General features: G+C 42.1%; 2 protein-coding genes across 4 annotated transcripts in view; both read left to right on the plus strand.

Annotated features, from left to right (window-relative positions):
- cntnap2a (contactin associated protein 2a) overlaps positions 1–6,980 on the plus strand; it is a 300,311-nt gene extending 293,331 nt beyond the window's left edge. For 2 of the 3 annotated variants that reach the window (XM_035526372.2, XM_081721274.1), the window contains exons 22-24: positions 577–807; positions 2,391–2,465; positions 2,763–6,980. In XM_035526372.2, coding sequence (XP_035382265.1) covers positions 577–807; positions 2,391–2,465; positions 2,763–2,962 — 506 coding nt within the window. In that variant the 3' untranslated portion in view covers positions 2,963–6,980. The remainder of the gene's footprint in view (positions 1–576; positions 808–2,390; positions 2,466–2,762) is intronic. The other variant, XM_035526373.2, reaches the window with a different exon arrangement.
- A 1,691-nt stretch (positions 6,981–8,671) lies between these two features.
- The window catches only part of cul1b (cullin 1b), a 17,281-nt gene continuing 8,452 nt past the window's right edge, over positions 8,672–17,500 (plus strand). The window contains exons 1-10 of the mRNA XM_081721286.1: positions 8,672–8,763; positions 12,430–12,748; positions 14,164–14,338; positions 14,665–14,832; positions 14,925–14,975; positions 15,093–15,183; positions 15,467–15,630; positions 15,835–15,997; positions 16,312–16,442; positions 17,383–17,490. Coding sequence (XP_081577412.1) covers positions 12,609–12,748; positions 14,164–14,338; positions 14,665–14,832; positions 14,925–14,975; positions 15,093–15,183; positions 15,467–15,630; positions 15,835–15,997; positions 16,312–16,442; positions 17,383–17,490 — 1,191 coding nt within the window. The 5' untranslated portion in view covers positions 8,672–8,763; positions 12,430–12,608. The remainder of the gene's footprint in view (positions 8,764–12,429; positions 12,749–14,163; positions 14,339–14,664; positions 14,833–14,924; positions 14,976–15,092; positions 15,184–15,466; positions 15,631–15,834; positions 15,998–16,311; positions 16,443–17,382; positions 17,491–17,500) is intronic.

The raw sequence follows: 17,500 nt of genomic DNA on the forward strand, positions 1-17,500 counted from the left end.
TACTAACACACACAGACTGCTGAAATTCAAACATGGCTCTGTGGAACTATGAAATAGCCCCAGTGAACATTAAAGTATAGCGTGAAGCCATAATGCTAATGTACGTTAGAGTTGTGGTAGGTAAAGTTTCTATGGGTAAATATGAATCGATCAGTAGTCTTAGTGCACATTTTAACTTTTTTAGTACAGTGCTCCTGCTTGCTGCATTGTCCAGTTTTCATTAAATAGTTATTTATTAATTTATTTATTATGTATTAAATTTAAAATGTATTTAAAAGTACCTGCAGAAGTGTTCTTTATTCTGTTGCTTAAGTTAAGTAGAGTTTTACAGGTCGGCTCATGTACCATCCAGACCATGTGCGGCTCCAGGCAACACTGTGGCTTTATTAACAGAAACAGGAAACCGTTTTGCTCCGGACAATTAGCCGAATATATCCCTAGCCTTGTGTGGAAATGAAGGGGTTAAAATAAAATCTCCATGGATTTCTTTGGACATTTTTTGTCCACACTGCTAAGTGGATATGAGCACATGACTGATCCTGTCTTCTCTTTGTCCTCCACCTGCCCACACTGCAGAGACGGGTCAGATCGATCCGGTGCTGATCCAGAGGTACAACACTCCGGGCTTTGTCGGCTGCCTGTCCCGAGTGCAGTTCAACAGCATTGCTCCTCTGAAGGCTGCCCTCAGGTCGCGGGTCTCTGCCCCTGTCTCCCACCAGGGCAAGCTGGTCGAGTCCAACTGTGGGGCATCCCCCCTCACCATCCCACCCATGTCAGCCGCCACAGACCCCTGGCACCTGGAAGGAGGTAGGACCAGTGTGAGGGAACTGGGATAACACAGAATAACACTACCGGCATTATCACCACATAAGCGTTTCCCGCTCGAAGTTCCAAGATTCTGAGACAAAATGTCTTGCCAAGTCCTTGCAGTGCAGGACTGCGTTAGGTTTCAGCATTCGTGATGGATCGAATCAAGTGTGTGTGTGTGTGTGTGTGTGTGTGTGTGTGTGTGTGTGTGTGTGTGTGTGTGTGTGTGTGTGTGTGTGTGTGTGCGCGTGCGGAGCTGTGATGAAGCGAAAATGGTCCTCGAGGACTGAACTAAAAAAATGCTGCCACAGCTGAACAGTCTGCTGACATTTCAAGGACGGCGTTTATGCAGAGAGAAGCTAATGAGAGTTTCAGTGTGGATATTAGATTGTTCGTGGCCTGTTAAAGCTCATCTTACTGATGGCTTGAAAACTAGGGGGTGTCATGAAATTATTTTTTGCTATTGTCTGCAAGACTAACCGAATAACTTGCATGTGGTTAATAGAGATGGAAAGTAACTCATTCAACTCTACTCAAAATAACACACAATAATAGTCAAAGTTTGGGAAGCACAGCAGCTCATGTTTATAACTGACATACAAAGAATAATTTTGATATTTGGAAGAACCCTCATCAGCATGTAGAAATATCAGCTTAATGAAAACGGGCAGTGTAACCTTGAAACAGCTGACACCAGGTGAAATATCCACTTACTCCTGAAACATTCAGACATCTGATTCAGCTCTGTGTTTCACAGCAATAGTTTTTCCCAAAGGAGACATTGATTTCTGTCTTCTATGACCGTGGATCTCCCCCTCGCCTTGGACTGTGGCACTTTAGAGTGGTTCTGCAGTGCGCGGTTCTGGGGCGTGCCCAGTGTCTGGGGAGTGTACGGTTCCTCAGGAGTGCACGGACTCCCATCCCATCGTCAGTTTCGATTGCGACTCACATGTTTAATGTCCACGGCATCGTGGCGAGTGTTTTGACCTCAGCTCAGTGTTTTATAGGAAAAATGGATCTTTCTTACAGCCACAGAGAGTATATTATTTTGCATGAATTGCATGAATTTTCTCTCACAAGAAAAGGAGTGTCAGTGTATCACTTTGGGCCAGAAACAATGTGAACAGGGGCTCAGTAATGCATCCAAACCGCCCCACAGGTCTCTGGGGAACACCACCTTGTTACCATTACATCTAAGATCTCAGTCTGAGGGCACAGAATCAGCCTTGCCATGCATCCAGTGCCCACAGAAACATCACTGCTGACACCTCGTGGCTTTGATGGGGTGATAAGCTGAGATTCTTATTCTCCCTTGTGTTCACGGGACATTTCAGCACTGCCTGATCTTGGTCAAACAAAGTGAAGTGGTATGAACGGCTGAAAGTGTATTCTTTAAAAATAGATGAGAAACATCAGTTGTTGTTGTGGGTCTTGTGTAGCCTTCAGGTGAAAAGACTCAATCTTTAATCACATTTCTGTGCATTTGCAGTTGGGTTGATGTTAATAGTTTCGTCTCTTTGGCTTTGGCTTGTCTTCTGCTTGCTGCCTGAAGAGATGATAACTGCCAACAATGTTTCCCACAGGTGCTGGTTTTCCTTTTAATGAGGAGCGAGTGATACCAGATGGAGTCAACAGGAATTCTGCAATAATTGGAGGTAGGAAGTATTGGGACATCTCTGTTACATCTCTCTTACAAGTATTGGGACATTTCTGTTACAATTCTGTTACAAGTAACACCTCTGTTACGTCTTTTTTGTCATAACAGATACTGTCTACATAAGCTTGTACTTTAACAGAGAACAGCAAACTTAGAAACAGCCATTTCACCTCAGAAACATGTTCGAGAATTTTGTTATGGATGTTTGACTCAGCCCTTCTCTCTGTCCGGCTCGTTTCTGATCCGTTTGGGTGCTTTTCACAGATTGTAACGTACATGTCCCACCTTCCTGGTGCAGGTATTATTGCCGTGGTGATCTTCACCATCCTGTGCACCCTGGTCTTCCTCATTCGCTACATGTTCCGCCATAAAGGGACGTACCACACCAACGAGGCTAAGGCGGGCGAGTCCTCGGATTCTCCTGACACAGCCATCATCGGTACGGAGCCCAACTTCACAGAGACCATCGACGAGAGCAAGAAGGAATGGTTTATCTAAGTGCATGTCCTGTCTGGGCAGAAGAACAAGCCCACATTCTCTCAGATGCTTGCCGAGAATCATACCAAGCAGCCACTAGGGGGCAGTTTCTCGACCAAGCTGAGAGAATAAGACTGTACATACTGAATGGTCTCTACTTTCTGTTGTGTTTTGAGTATTTGAAAGGTTCTTTACATGTTTAATCTCTGAATCACATCTGAAAAAAAAGGTCTTTTTTTCTCTTTGTACCAAAACCCATATATTTGCTGATTATTTTTGGAATCAGGTTTGTTTGTTAAGCATTTTAATCACAAAGATCTTTCTTTTTTAACTCTTTAAAGTCATCCTTGCATACACAGTATTTTGAACGACTGTAAATGGCCAATGCTCTGTATAAATAATTTTTATAAATAATTTCATTTGATTCATAGAATGTACAATTTATTTGCAGCAATGCTGGACTGTAACAGTATTTAAAACAGACAGAAGGGAAACAGAGGCATGTACTAAAATAATCTCCAAAGCAACATTGTGTTTGTATGCACGACTGTGCTGCACCTTCAGACCTGCTGTTACCTACATATCCGCTGTCAGGCTGTGAGTCTCACTTGCTTGGCTAGCAGAAGGATTTTGAAATAAAACGAATAAATAAATAAATAAAATTATAAAAAGCATCATTGGCTCACCTTCATAGGCCAGGTGTGACGCTGTGCACCACGAAGAGGCACGAGGGGCAGTTATAAAGGGGTAGGAAGGCTTACGGAAGGCTTTTTCCAAGGTGTCTTTGGGATTCAGCCAGTCACCATCCACTTTCTCCGGAGCTTCATGACCATTCTCACATCCACTCAGCATCAGACCAAGGGTTGGCACCGCAGGATTCCTATGGAGGAGCAATGTAACGTACATACGTGTTGCTTCTTCGCGGCTCGAGTCACAGATGCTAAAGCCAGTGCTCTCTAATGTCCGGAAGAATGACGCCGTGTGGGTTTGTACCACTACTGTGCAGCTGAGTTTATGCAGATAAGGCCATATCACCATTTTTGTTACTTGGTGTATAATTTTGGGGTTTTTTTCTGTTATTGGTTGTTGTTTTTGGTTTGTTTGTTTTGTTTTTGTGTTCACAGTTGCAGCTGAGCTGAGTTTTAATGTATAATTTAACACAGAGTTCCTCAATACCAACAACTAAAAAGTTGTCAAAGATTTCTTTAGATCTAATGTAGTAAAAAGGAAAATGTATGATTTTTTTGTTATTCCAAAGTGGCATCTCATATAACATACTTACTGCTATATGTACTAGAATATTATTTATAAATTATGCCTCTACAATGCCCTCCAGACGTATTGGCACCCTTAATTAAAGTTAAACAATAGAATATTAAAAAAGACTGACAGAAAGGCTATGACAAAAAGTCTATGAAATAATGAATTCTATTTATCATCAGCTTTGATCTTTCAATGACAGAAACCTTTCCATGAAGTATAGTTATTCAAAGAAAATACCCTTATTAAAAAAATAATAAACATTTTTGTTTTTCAAAAATGTGTGTCACAATTATTGGCACTTTGCAAATACTTATGAACACCATCTAATGGACCTGTATCTCCATTTATATTTCACCCCTTTTTTAAGCACTCCAGAGACATTAGAAACTTTATAGCGGTCATCAGTAACCTCCGGATACTTGGGTATCAATATGAGGTGATCAATACACAGGCCTAACACCCTTAATCCTTCATCACCATGGAGATCAGAGAATACAAATGCAATGAGACCTTATATTGCTGACCTTCAAGAACAAAGCAAAACACTTCTTACCTGAAAATATCTATCTTGACTCTTAGGGCAGTAAATAAGAAGCTTCACACTAGCAGCTCTCTGGTGAACCTGCCCAGAAGCGAACACACATGGATGATGTTCCCCCCTGCCTGGACTAGGACATGCAAGTGAGGAGGACGCTCTCCAGTAACAGGTCACCAAGGTCACCAAGGTCACCAAGCCTCCAAACCTACAATTATATGTCTGACCTACATCTCTGACAACAGAGTGTCATAACAAACAAGAAATCCCTGAAATTTGTTAAACTTCTATAAGCTTTAACTAGAATAAGTTTTATTTTTTTAAAAACTGATCTTATTAGCAACTAAGACCATAGAGGAGTATTGTGGAGATAGTCTCAAGGTCACGCATTTCCTAACTGCGCAGCATCGTGTTTGGTCTGTACTGTAGAGTTGCTGCTTCCTCTCAGTAGCCTCTGGAAGGTTTATTATGTTCCACAATCATACAGGCGCATGAAATAAGCAGGAGAATTTTTTTAGAGCAAAACATGCACTTGCCTTTGTCAGGAAGCTAAGACTGGCTCAAAGTTCAGCGGCCGCCCGGTCAGCCCTCTGCAGTAGTCATCCCAGCACTCTGCCATGATCGCTGTGGGTCGTGTGGTGGACTCGAGTCCACCAGGACTGAAGCACCTGCTTGTGTCTGGAGGAATGAGTCCAGACTCTTCACCTCGTCCAGCAGTAGAAGACGGGGGGGCACAAAATATTGTGATGTGTCTTTGAGATTTGTGTTTTAATAATTTATTTTCATAACATCACAACATTTTTCTTAATAACATATTTTCATAGTCTTTTCTACTCATCTTTACCAAAGGTGCCGATATCTCTGGATGTCACGTGTCTGGCTTTAACAGCCCATAACAGTGTTCTCTTAACCCACAGTCTCCACACATACTGCTGGAGTTCATTTCATTTAGCAGATGTTTGATTTCTGTCACAACATGCTGAACTAGACCTGCTTATGGCCAAAGTAAATGCAGAATAACATTCAATGATAAGGGAATGTGTACAGAATGTGGGGATTCATGGAGGGTTTTTTGTTTTGTTTTGTTTTATAACAATATTTAATAATCGTGAGAATCCCTCACAGTCCTTTACACTATTTGTAATCACGTGGTCACAGAGTCTGAAGATCGAAGTCGTCCTTTTGAATAATGAAGACGATTGGGTGAATAGACTCTTAGGTGATTAGATGTTGTCATGTGGAAAGCAGAAGACTGAGAGCTCTCTAGAAGGTAGAAGCTGTATGTGCATGCCACAGCTATCAAACAAGCATATTCAACACTGTAGATATCCTGACATTAACATGCCACCCCTCCGTATTTTAATGTTGTTTTGTACATTGGTCAAAAATAATATACTGTATAAATATATTTTTATGAGACTATTTTATAGATGACCTAGCTATCATCTGTCTATTGTCTCTTTGTCTGTTTGGGTGGTCTGGCTGTGAACTGCTGAAAATGTACTGAGAATGTGTAGAGATAGATACAGTTTGTAAATGTCACGTGTGGTACAGAAAACCTGGATTACTCTGGTGGTGTAATATTAACCCTTGTGATTGCCTTGGTTCATTTTAATGAAAGATTTTACTTAATCCTTTGTGATGATAACATATTAACTACTATTATTGATATTTTTGTTATTTGTTATTATTGTTGTTTGGGCTTTTTTTGTAAATACAAATTAAGGTTTTGAAAGTTGATCTTCAAAGTCAGGGTTTTTTCCATAGATAAAGTTAAACAGATTTGGGAACGTGTTTTGTACATTCCATGTTGAAGGACTAATAGTTTTCCCGGTGTTCCTGCATACACAACATGTCATATTTCCTTAGCAGAATGTTCTCATCACAGGTCTCTGCATACTGCATGTATTTCACTTAATACCGGCATGATTACTGTATGTGAAGTTGTACATACTCTATTGTAAACTGTTAGGAAATATCATACCTAGGGTCTAGTCTAGGGGACATATTTTTTTTAACTTTTATTATGATTGGCAAGTCAGGAATGAATAGTATAATACTTTTTAGATTTGGTACTACTCCATTCTCAGATGGCTGTGTACCGCAAAACATTTGTAATAACAATTTCTTCTCATCCATCCCATCTGTGTGTAAAAGCCTCACTGCAAAATAAGGGAATAAATCGTTAGAAATGTGGCTCTTCTTTTATGGGCAGAGAATAAAACATACTTATCAGAATCAGATCAGAATAAGATATTTGATTTGATTTTCCGCTGCACTTAAATAAAACGGAAGTGTTCCTTTTGGTATTGCCACAAAAACATGACCACTAAAGTGTAAGCAGAGTAAGTCATGATGGTGACTGACACTAGTATGACTAAGAAGTCAATGAACATACACTTTCATTCCACATATTACAAACTACAGTGCACAACACAAAACATACAATTAACACAGCACAAAAGGTAAGTAAAGGAAGACTCAGGTTTCACATGATATCCCACTTCAACGGTGGTTTGCTAAGGATGGGCACAGCAGAAAGGTCACTACGCTAAGACGCTGGTATACGCTAGAAAACAGTGGTAGACACAAGTTATATGAAAGTTTGCAATATCAAATCTTTGATATGAAGTTTATTGGAAATCATTCAAATTACTCAGTGGAGTTTCATGGGTGGATCGTAACCCCTGTGAAAATAAAGTGTCATTATAGGTCAAAGCAGAGGACACTACTGCCTCCTATAATATAATGAGAACCTCTCATCGCAGACAATTGTTTGAATTTACATTTCCATTTACGATTTTAGTGACAGAAAACAGGGTTGTCAAAACGGTTTCTACAGTCCTCTAGCGCCACTTTGTGGTGACCGTTTGTAATTGCATACAAATCATTCTTCATCTTTCCTCTACCAACCTTTCATAGCTGAGGATTGCAGTTGTACATTTAGAGAGAATTTTTGGTCTGAATTTTCAACACTATTCCTGGTCTGTCCTGTGAACCAGAGGGTGGTGTTCCCTCACCTCCACTCTCTGGAGCATCGCTCAGCGGCCAGTGATTTCAGGTGTCTGATCTGCGATAAGGTCCTTTAAAAAAACACACACAACAAATCCCCTGAATGAGACATCATCCCAGCAGAAATTATTAATAGCAGTGGAGAGCTCAGTACACACTACTCTACTAGTACATCTCAATGGCATGGAAGTCTGGACTAGGTTTCTTCATTTTGGTTTGGGTCAGTGAATGGAAACAGTGGCGCACTGTGGCAATACCGGTGGGTGATCTCTGTAACGTTAGCTCAGTACACTCACCTGTGTGAGTCACTACAATGCACTGTAATGGATACCAGATCTGCTGTCATGGATAGGCCTGGCATGGTCAGCAACCTGCCCTGGTCCGCTTAACTTGAAAGGAATATGAAATTGCCCCCTTGGGGTCTTCAAAGGACAGGTGCAAGTTCTCTAATGACTCAGCAGTACCCTGGGAGCAGCTTTCGCTGACAGACGGGAACTGTAGGTTAACATGACTGGCAAAGCAGGAGTCAGATCTTGTTGGGAATATAAGAGACAGTGGACGATTAAAACTTGACATGTTTTGTTATATGTTTCGTGAGCAACGTATTCTGTGTCTTCACAGAATTTGGGGTTTTGTTTTGTGTTTACCCAAATAAAGAGAGTATAGAGGTATGTGAGGTGTGTTTTTAAAATACTGAAGATTTTGCTTTAATTTATCGTATAAGAAAAAAAGCATATTATCAAGTGGAAAATCGCGAGTGTACTTGGTCATTTAGCTATTTAAGTGATTAACCGTGATTAGGTGTAGATTTGAAGAATCCTCTCTGTACATATGAACTCCCCATTGCGTAGATGAACATGCCATAGGCGTATCCGTAATGATAAGTGAGCGATCGTTGTGACAGTGTAGTTCGCCGATATGAACACTAGGGGGCCACAGCCTGAGCCGAGCACCGACGACACCTTAGTTGGCCGAGGTACCCGACCTGGGTGGATAAAACCTCTGGACAATGGTAAGGTTTTCTTTTACTAAAAACCGCGCGTATTCACTCACCAGCCGGACTGGTCCAAAAGCCGGGTGTGAAGTGGCTAAAGGTGTGCGTAGGGACAGGGTTTTTTTGGGCTGTCTCATAAGCAGGAGGCCATGACGCCATTTCGCCTCACCGTTAGCTACCCATGCTAACCTAGCTAGCCTAGCCAGCCCGCTGCCTTCCTCTTTAAAACATCTGTCCGTCTAAACAGCTGCGCGACGGGTGATTTTTCGTCTGTGGTTTCTGTTGTAGTTTTTCCGTGACTCCGCTATTCGTATATCCCGTTAGACTTGCTGTTAGTTAATAATCTTTTCCTCGACGTCGTTATGTAGGTTTACCTCGGAATAATGTTGTTATCTTAGGCGGCTAGCGCGAGCGCGAGCGCGAGCTGGCTGGTCGGTGGCGGTTTAAGTCTTCGTTTTAGCCAGGATCATTCATTTATTTATCTCTTACCTCTTACGTTTACCGTCTTTAAAACAGCAACGTGAGTATTTAACAAAACCGCCTCACAGAAAGTCTGAACTATCGGTATCTGACTAAGTTAACCGTCAGCAGTGTAAGCAAAGCTGTAGTAGTGTGCTAACAGAGTGCTAACACTAGCTGTCTTGGCTAGATAAGTGTACGGTTATGTCAGTTTCAGTAGCTAGGTTAGCCAATTTAGTCACTTTCACAGGAATGACAGCTGGATAGACAGTTAATGTCATAACACAGCTATAGGCAGCCAGCTAGTGACTTTTGAGACTTAACAGCTAAGAGATCTAGCTAGCTGTACAGCAAACCTAGCCTAGTTAGGTTAGCTAGGTGGTGGCTAACAAGTAATGAAAGTGATTCCACTTTATGGATTTAATTGGCTTTTGTCCGAGATGAAGGGATGGATTTTAACCTGAATTAAACATTTCGTACCGTCACAGTTCTGACATTATGTACTCCACTGACACAGAGTCCTCCTGAAGTGATAATCAGTGTAATTGTTCTGTTGAAACAAAGCTAAAATGCTTTCTGTGCCAGTGTGCAGGCTAGAGACTGGATGAAGCTGAGACCAATTTACATTAAGATTGCTGTACAAGTGAACTATTGTGCACCGATCTGTTCTGTAAGTGGAGAGAAGCTGTAATACAGTACAGCAGTTAGGTTTGCTGGCCGTTGCATTTAGTGTTCTTCCACTTCAGGTCCTGTGGAATGGCAGTATGGCTTTTCTGGGGGGTTTTCCTGATCCAGCAGAAGTACAGAGTACCTGCAGTGAAGTGGCAGGTGTTGTAGCAGCATGTGGCCTGATGAAACGGTTAATCAAAACGAGAGGCAGATTAAGCGCTCTGATATCCATTTAAATTTCCTGTCCTTTTTCATCCTTTAAAGCAGCACTTTCAAATAAAAACCTCAGACCTTTATGTTTTATGGGGGTTTATGGTACGTTTGCACTGGACAGTCTAGCTTGTGGTAGATGGTTTCAACATGCCATATACTGTCTTATAAAAAGTAATAGATTAAACTTTATTTCTGTGACTCCAACCTATTAAAAAAACAGACCTAGTTATACACCTGAGTTTTACATCAGTAGAGTTGATGCAGTGTCTTGAGTAGATTTGCTTGGTTCTGGCTGTAAGGCTTTTCTTATAGACTTGCATAAGCCTGGCTTTCTAGATTTCCTGTTTGGTAACCATGCTTCTTTAAAATGTAATGCAGCCCTTTTGGAACTGCAGAGCAGGTAGGAGCTAAGCTCAGCACTAGAGCACATGCTTGCATGTGTGTGTGTGTGTGTGTGTGTGTGTGTGTGTGCGCGCGTGTTTGAATTAGAAAGGAGTGTGGTATCCTCTCAGAGCTGTATGGTAGATTTTGCAGTATTTATTCTCATCTGTGCCACATTAGTCTTGACTGACACCAGGACTTTCCAAAAAAATCATATCATCAGGAGTGTGGCATCATTCTGCCAAGCGTAGAGTGCTGGGCTTTTACTGTGTAGCATACTGTTTAACTATAGAGGAGGACCACTTTCACAATAGAAACATGCCATTTTAGTTTACAGTAACACCTTGGTTAGTGAAAGCGATCTTGGTACTGCTTTACTTTTTTCATGCATTTGTCATCTCCACCCTGACAAGGCAGTGCAGTTGTGTGTTTCTCTGTCTGCTGCTGGGTTTTCATTTCACACCCACACACACCCAAACGTACTTGACCGTTGGGAGTTCTTTGTCAGGGACTGTGTTCCAGAAATGAAGGGCACCTGACTGCATCTCAGGCCTGAGGACGTGTGTGTCCTAGAACTCGCTGGTTTCAGGCAGCAGTGTAGTTTACCTTCAGTGGGGTCCTGAGGTCACTCGTTGTAAGAATGATTGATGGATTCCTTGGAGGGACTTTTACTGGAGTTCAGAAACCTCATGAATTTGTTCAAGTCTGTGAATCTTGAATGCTGGTATTGTTATATATGAGTAATCTGATTATGTAAAGTGGGCTTCTCTCCTTGGCAGCTCATTGACTGCATGTTGAAGAACAAGTTTCTGACAAGTGTTATTAGTTTTATGAGTCTGTTATATCTGTAATAAGGAAATGTGATTGTGTATGTTATTTATATGCTACTGTAAAGGAAGTATTTTCACCTAATGTTGACTTTGTTGATTCTACTGTTTTTTTTCCATCTAAAATATTTTGTAACATTCTTCATCCAAAGTGCCTTTATTAGCCCAGGCCCAGGGCCTTTACCATTGACTCCCATTTGCAATGTTTTGAAGCCACCAAGATGGCTGACATGGGAGCTGCCGTCTTGGGTGTACTTGCATGGTAGATGAAATATTGGACCCAGAGCATGCACAGTAGAGACTGTAAACGGGACAGCATCTCTGCCCAAACCCCGCCCACATTTGTTAGTGCCTCTCTCTTAATGTCGGTAGTCAACATAACAGACAAACAGTGTGTTCTTAAACATTAACTAGTGATAACAAGATTATCCATAATCACTAAATGTGTGCCTTTGTTTCCATCAGTTGCATTCTGGAATCAAACTCCTCCCTTCTTTATCGCATAAATGTAACATTAGCAAGCTAGCTAAATGACCTTACATGAAGCCTCCGTATTTGGTCCTTCAAGATGAGATATTTAATATTCTCCTGATATTTTCTTTTAGCTAATTACAGGATGTTGTTCACATTAATCCATGGTACACCCTGGTAACCCTGCATGACCTGCCAGGAGCCAGCTCCACCTGTTAAATGTGGACAAAAAACACACATAACCAGTATCTAAGGAAAGTTGAAGAAGAAGAGATCATGTCTTGGTAGTATTTTTAAAACACCAGATATTCAGTTAACAAGGTTTAACACAAAATCAGCAAGCCTTTTTAAGACATGTCTCAGATTAGCATTCACACTGATTTGGGTGACCATCTAATAAATAAAAAAAAGATCTTAATGTTTGAAATTTAGAATGCAGTGTCTGCTTTTGTACACATTGCAATACGTGTAAAATATATATGCTGTATAAAGTTTACAGAATGTTTTGACTGCCGGTGTACAAAATCTCACATGTTAAATGTTGAAATGCATGTGGTGCTTTGCAGTAGGATGTCAGTTGTAAAGCTGTTTACTTTTAGTAAGTAACACACGGGTGCTTTACCTACTGTGTGTTTTTGTTTTTTGTTTTTTTTTTCTCTTAAAGGTCACCTGGTGATGCGATTGGACCTTGCCGGTCTGCCAGCCCCAACCAAGAGTGTGTGACGTCAGTCCTAGCCATCTCGCAGCCCTGTCCACCATGGAGTGCGCGTGAAACAGTTGTGGTTTTCGGAGCAGCGCAGAAAGGAGGGTATCATTAGACAAAAGAAGGCCAGCGAAGTGAGGATGTCATCCAGCAGGACCCAGAACCCCCACGGGCTAAAACAGATTGGGCTGGACCAGATCTGGGATGACCTAAGGGCTGGGATCCAGCAGGTGTACACACGCCAGAGCATGGCCAAATCACGCTATATGGAGCTCTACACGTATCTGCTTTATTGCTGTGGTTGTGTGAAATAACTGAACCAGGCTTAAGGATCTGGGGATTAAGGTTATTTACTGATGGTGCCTTCTTTTATATAAAAAAAAACAAATACATTATTAATGAAATAAAATCCATTAGCACACAGTCCTAACAAACTTCATAACTTGACCTGCCATGGGTTTAAGTTTTTTGACTTGTTCCATTCTGTGTACAAATTTGCTAGGGGTATGTGTGTGTCTGTGGGTGGGTGGGTGCATATGTGTGTATATATGTGCGTGCGTGCGTGTGCGTGCGTGCGTGCGTGCGCGTGCGTGTGTGTGCGTGAATAAATAAATAAAAATATATATACATACATACACACACATATTTATTTATTTATTTACACACACACACACACACACACATATATATATAAAATGTGTGTGTATATATACACACACACATATACATACTTCATACATTTTATATATATATATATATATATATATATATATATATATATATATATATATATATATATATATATATATATATATATATATATATATATATAGCGCCGTCATTTTAAGTAGGCCGAGCAAACTCGATGACTGTCAGCCTGTTGAGGCCACAATGAGGCTGTCCAGAACAGGCCATCTCCGAAATGAGTTACAAGTGCCCTCCATCATAACTCTCCCTCAGGGTTGTGACTGTCACTCTGTACTCTTTAAAAACATTAGGCTATTTCTGAAACGTGGCACCAGTATTTGGAATGTCAGCCTTGATCCCTCATGCACTGTTGTCTCAGTTTTGCTGTTGTAACATTATGATTGACTGTCATTTTGTTCAGAAGTACCAGTAGGTGAACTCTTGGCACAAGAGTCTCATCTGCTTCTGGTAATTGCTGTACATGTGATTTTTGCAACCTTTAGTTGGAATGTTGCTCAGTTATTCTCTCAATGACAGCAGAAATGCACCAGTCGTAGGGAATTTTTATTTTTATTTTTTTTTGGTGTTGTTGTTGTTGTTTAAACAGGACGGTACTGTTCTGTCTGGCACTCTCTCCAAATGAGTCAGCGTAGTTCAGACTCGCACACTGGATCCTGGACATCCCACAAAAAAAAGCACACATGCCTTGAATGCCATCGTGTTTGGTTGTGGCCAGATCCTTGGGAACTCTCCCAAGTTGTGCCGTTGCTCTTAAAAGGACATGCATAAAGACATCAGCGGTCCTGGCACCAGGTGGAGGCCACTAGAATAAGCTCTATCAAACATCCTATGGCATGTTTGATGCTCTAACATTTCAGAAAAAATATTAAAATTAAAATGTGTCATACCACACGGTGAATCACAGTATGGTGAATTCCATTTCCCTCCAAGATTTGCATTATTAAGCGTCTTCCGTTTTGTCAGTGATTTCCTTGACTGACCCTACAGGCATGTATATAATTACTGTACCAGCGTCCATCAGTCGAGCCAGACACGGGGTAATGCTCCCTTGTCCAAGCCATCCAAGAAGTCGCCCACTCCGGGGGGCGCTCAGTTTGTCGGCCTGGAGCTCTACAAGAGGTTGAAAGAATTCCTGAAGAACTACTTGACGAATCTTCTTAAGGTGACGCTCTGTTTTCACACATGTCGCCTCTCACCCATCGTCTTGAGGTCAGTGCCACACTGTGGTAGACCGAGTGTCTATGCCTGCGTATGTCACGTGAGTGGTGGGATGGGTGGTGTAGATTTGAGGAAATGGTCTTAATGTTGCTCATTGTGTGACCACAAGCTTGAAACTGGAACCTTTTCACTGCAACTTTGCATCTTTTGTTGTACTCACTGGTTTTTGTTCCAGTCAAGTGGGAGCCCACCTGAACAGGAGTCAGGTGTTCTCCTGATGTCACCCGGCACACGCTCCCCACTTTCACGAATGCTGTGTGTTTTCGGCAGGATGGGGAGGACCTGATGGATGAGAGCGTCCTGAAGTTCTACACGCAGCAGTGGGAGGACTACCGCTTCTCTAGTAAAGTGCTGAACGGGATCTGTGCCTACCTCAACAGACACTGGGTCCGCCGTGAATGTGACGAGGGTCGCAAAGGAATCTACGAAATCTATTCGGTAAGAGCTGGGCTCCCTGTGCTGCTCCAGCTCCACCCTCCTTTATAATTGTGTGTTTGAGTTTTTTGTTGTTTTTTTTCTTTCTTCTACAGCTTGCCTTGGTAACATGGAGAGAGTGTTTATTCAGACCTCTAAATAAACAGGTGGGGTGTTTTTGCATACTTCACTTGCTCTGCTCTTAACGGGGCAGTGTCCTGTTTGTAATGTCTGTATCTAAAGTCCAGAGTTTGTGGCATTTTCGTTGTCTTGCCCACGTGTAGGTGACGAATGCTGTACTGAAACTGATTGAAAGAGAAAGGAATGGAGAGACCATTAACACCAGGCTGATCAGTGGTGTTGTACAGTCCTACGGTGAGGGCTTTACTTAAACCCTCGCTCACTCACTCTTAATAGTATAAAGATTCTCCACAAGGGGGTGCTATAATAACTCATTCTTTACAGCATACAGGTTTTTATTAAATGGAAGACAGTGGTGCTGCTTCCGTATCAGTCACCATGTGTGTCTTTGTCTAATTAAAGGAATGCCTTTGTTTTATTGAGAGAGAGTCTCTTGCGTTTAGTTTTAGACTAAGCAACAATAAAAAGCACAAAAACAACTGACTCGCTGGCTTCCATTTTGGCTTGTCTCTTCCAGTTGAACTGGGTCTGAATGAAGATGACGCGTTTGCTAAGGGGCCTACATTATCGGTGTACAGGGAGTACTTTGAGACCCAGTTCTTGGCAGACACTGAGCGCTTCTACACAAGGGAGAGCACAGAATTCCTCCAACAAAACCCTGTAACTGAATACATGAAGAAGGTGGGTTATTGACGGCACCTGGGAGTTCTGCGCAGTGGCTGTATAAACGATACTCGCAGTGCACAGCCATTACAGTTTACATCAGTGTTTCAACTGTAGGGGACCCACGTAGGGGTGTGTGTGTGTGTGTGTTTGTGTTTGTGTTTGTGTGTTTGTGTGTGTGTGTGTGTGTGTGTGTGTGTGTGTGTGTGTGTGTGTGTGTAGGCAGAGGCACGGCTGTTAGAAGAACAGCGGCGGGTCCATGTTTACCTCCATGAAAGCACACAAGACGAACTGGCTCGCAAGTGTGAGCAGGTCCTCATTGAGAAGCACCTTGAGATCTTCCACACAGAGTTCCAGAACCTTCTGGATGCCGACAAGAATGAAGGTAGAGGAATGTTTGTTTGTCTGGAAGAATGAAGATGGAGGAATGTTTAAGCTCTGAAAACCATCCCGAACTGCTTATTTCCTTACATCTACGGCATTTAGCTGATGCTTTTATCCAAAGCGACTTACAATTATGACTGAATACAACTTGAGCAATTAAGGGTTAAGGTTCTTGCTCAGTGGCGGGGTTTGAACTGGCAAACTTCTGACTACATGTTTGTTTAGGCCTGAATTGCTTAGGAGGTGTTTTGAGAGATTTAAAACCAATGCCTCTTTTAAAAAAGAGAAGGTTTTAACTGCGCTTGTGGTATGCAGATCTTGGCCGGATGTACAGCCTGGTGTCGCGCATCGCGGATGGCTTGGGAGAGCTGAAGACACTGTTGGAGAGCCACATCCATAACCAGGGCCTGGCTGCCATTGACAAGTGTGGCGACTCCGCTCTCAACGTAAGCCAGCGGAGAACCAGAGCAGAGCACATCCAAGGGCCAAAACCAGAATATAGTCCTATGTGTTGCTTTAAATGTTTCATAGCAAGAGGCTGCTAGAGGCGAAGAGCAGAGCACACACCAGAACCAGATGTGGTGGTGTACTTTACTGTACACTAGTAATTACAGTGTGTCAGACTAGTTCATTTATGTTGTTCTTCCCAGAGGGTGAAGCAGGGCAGACAGGGCTTCTCTATAGACATAACAATTTATGGCCATAATGCGCTTAAAACAGAGAACACAGATCCACTTCAGAAGGTGTTTGTGGTTCCAAAGTCAAGCAGTTGTGTTCGGTTAGCTCGGCTTCTGTGCATCCGCAGCCATGTTTGTGCCCTATTTGTTCTGACGTTTTTCCTCTTCGTGGTTACTGTGTGCTGCTTGTTCTTGCAGTGCAGATTAAATGTGTGTTGTGGCTGCCCAATCTGACATCCTGAATTACAGCCTAGGGTCTTTCCTCCGTCTCTACTCTGTAGCTGTGACATGTTTTGAGCTGAGATTAGTAGGGAGGGGGTTTGCTGGGTGTGGGGAAAACGTACTTGAGTGTGAAGTGAACAGTAATGTACACGCGTGTGGGGTGAACGGCAACAGGGAAGGGTTTGTGTTGTTTTAAACACGGCTCAGCTGTAGAGCTGCCTGCAACCAAAAACACGGGCTACTTGGACAGAAGGACATTAAATCACACGCTTCCAGAATCCAACAGAGTTGATTACAGGCAGCACACACCAGCACCAACACCCTGGCTTGTATCTGCTGGTTAGCTTCTGAAATTCACTTCCGTTACCTCTGTAAAATGCTTCATGTTGTTTTGCTTTCATAAAATGAGATTACCTGTGAGTGCACTTTTGAGATTTGATTTTGTTCTTTCAGTGTTGCGTGATATTGATTTATTTTGCATCCCCAGGATCCTAAGATGTATGTGCAGACAATACTAGATGTGCATAAGAAGTACAACGCGCTGGTCATGTCGGCGTTCAACAATGACGCTGGCTTTGTGGCAGCCCTTGATAAGGTCTGTGCGC

The sequence above is a fragment of the Electrophorus electricus genome, chromosome 1 (assembly GCF_041902795.1).
Source record: "Electrophorus electricus isolate QZ-2024a chromosome 1, ASM4190279v1, whole genome shotgun sequence".
NCBI classification, from domain to species: Eukaryota; Metazoa; Chordata; class Actinopteri; order Gymnotiformes; family Gymnotidae; genus Electrophorus; species Electrophorus electricus.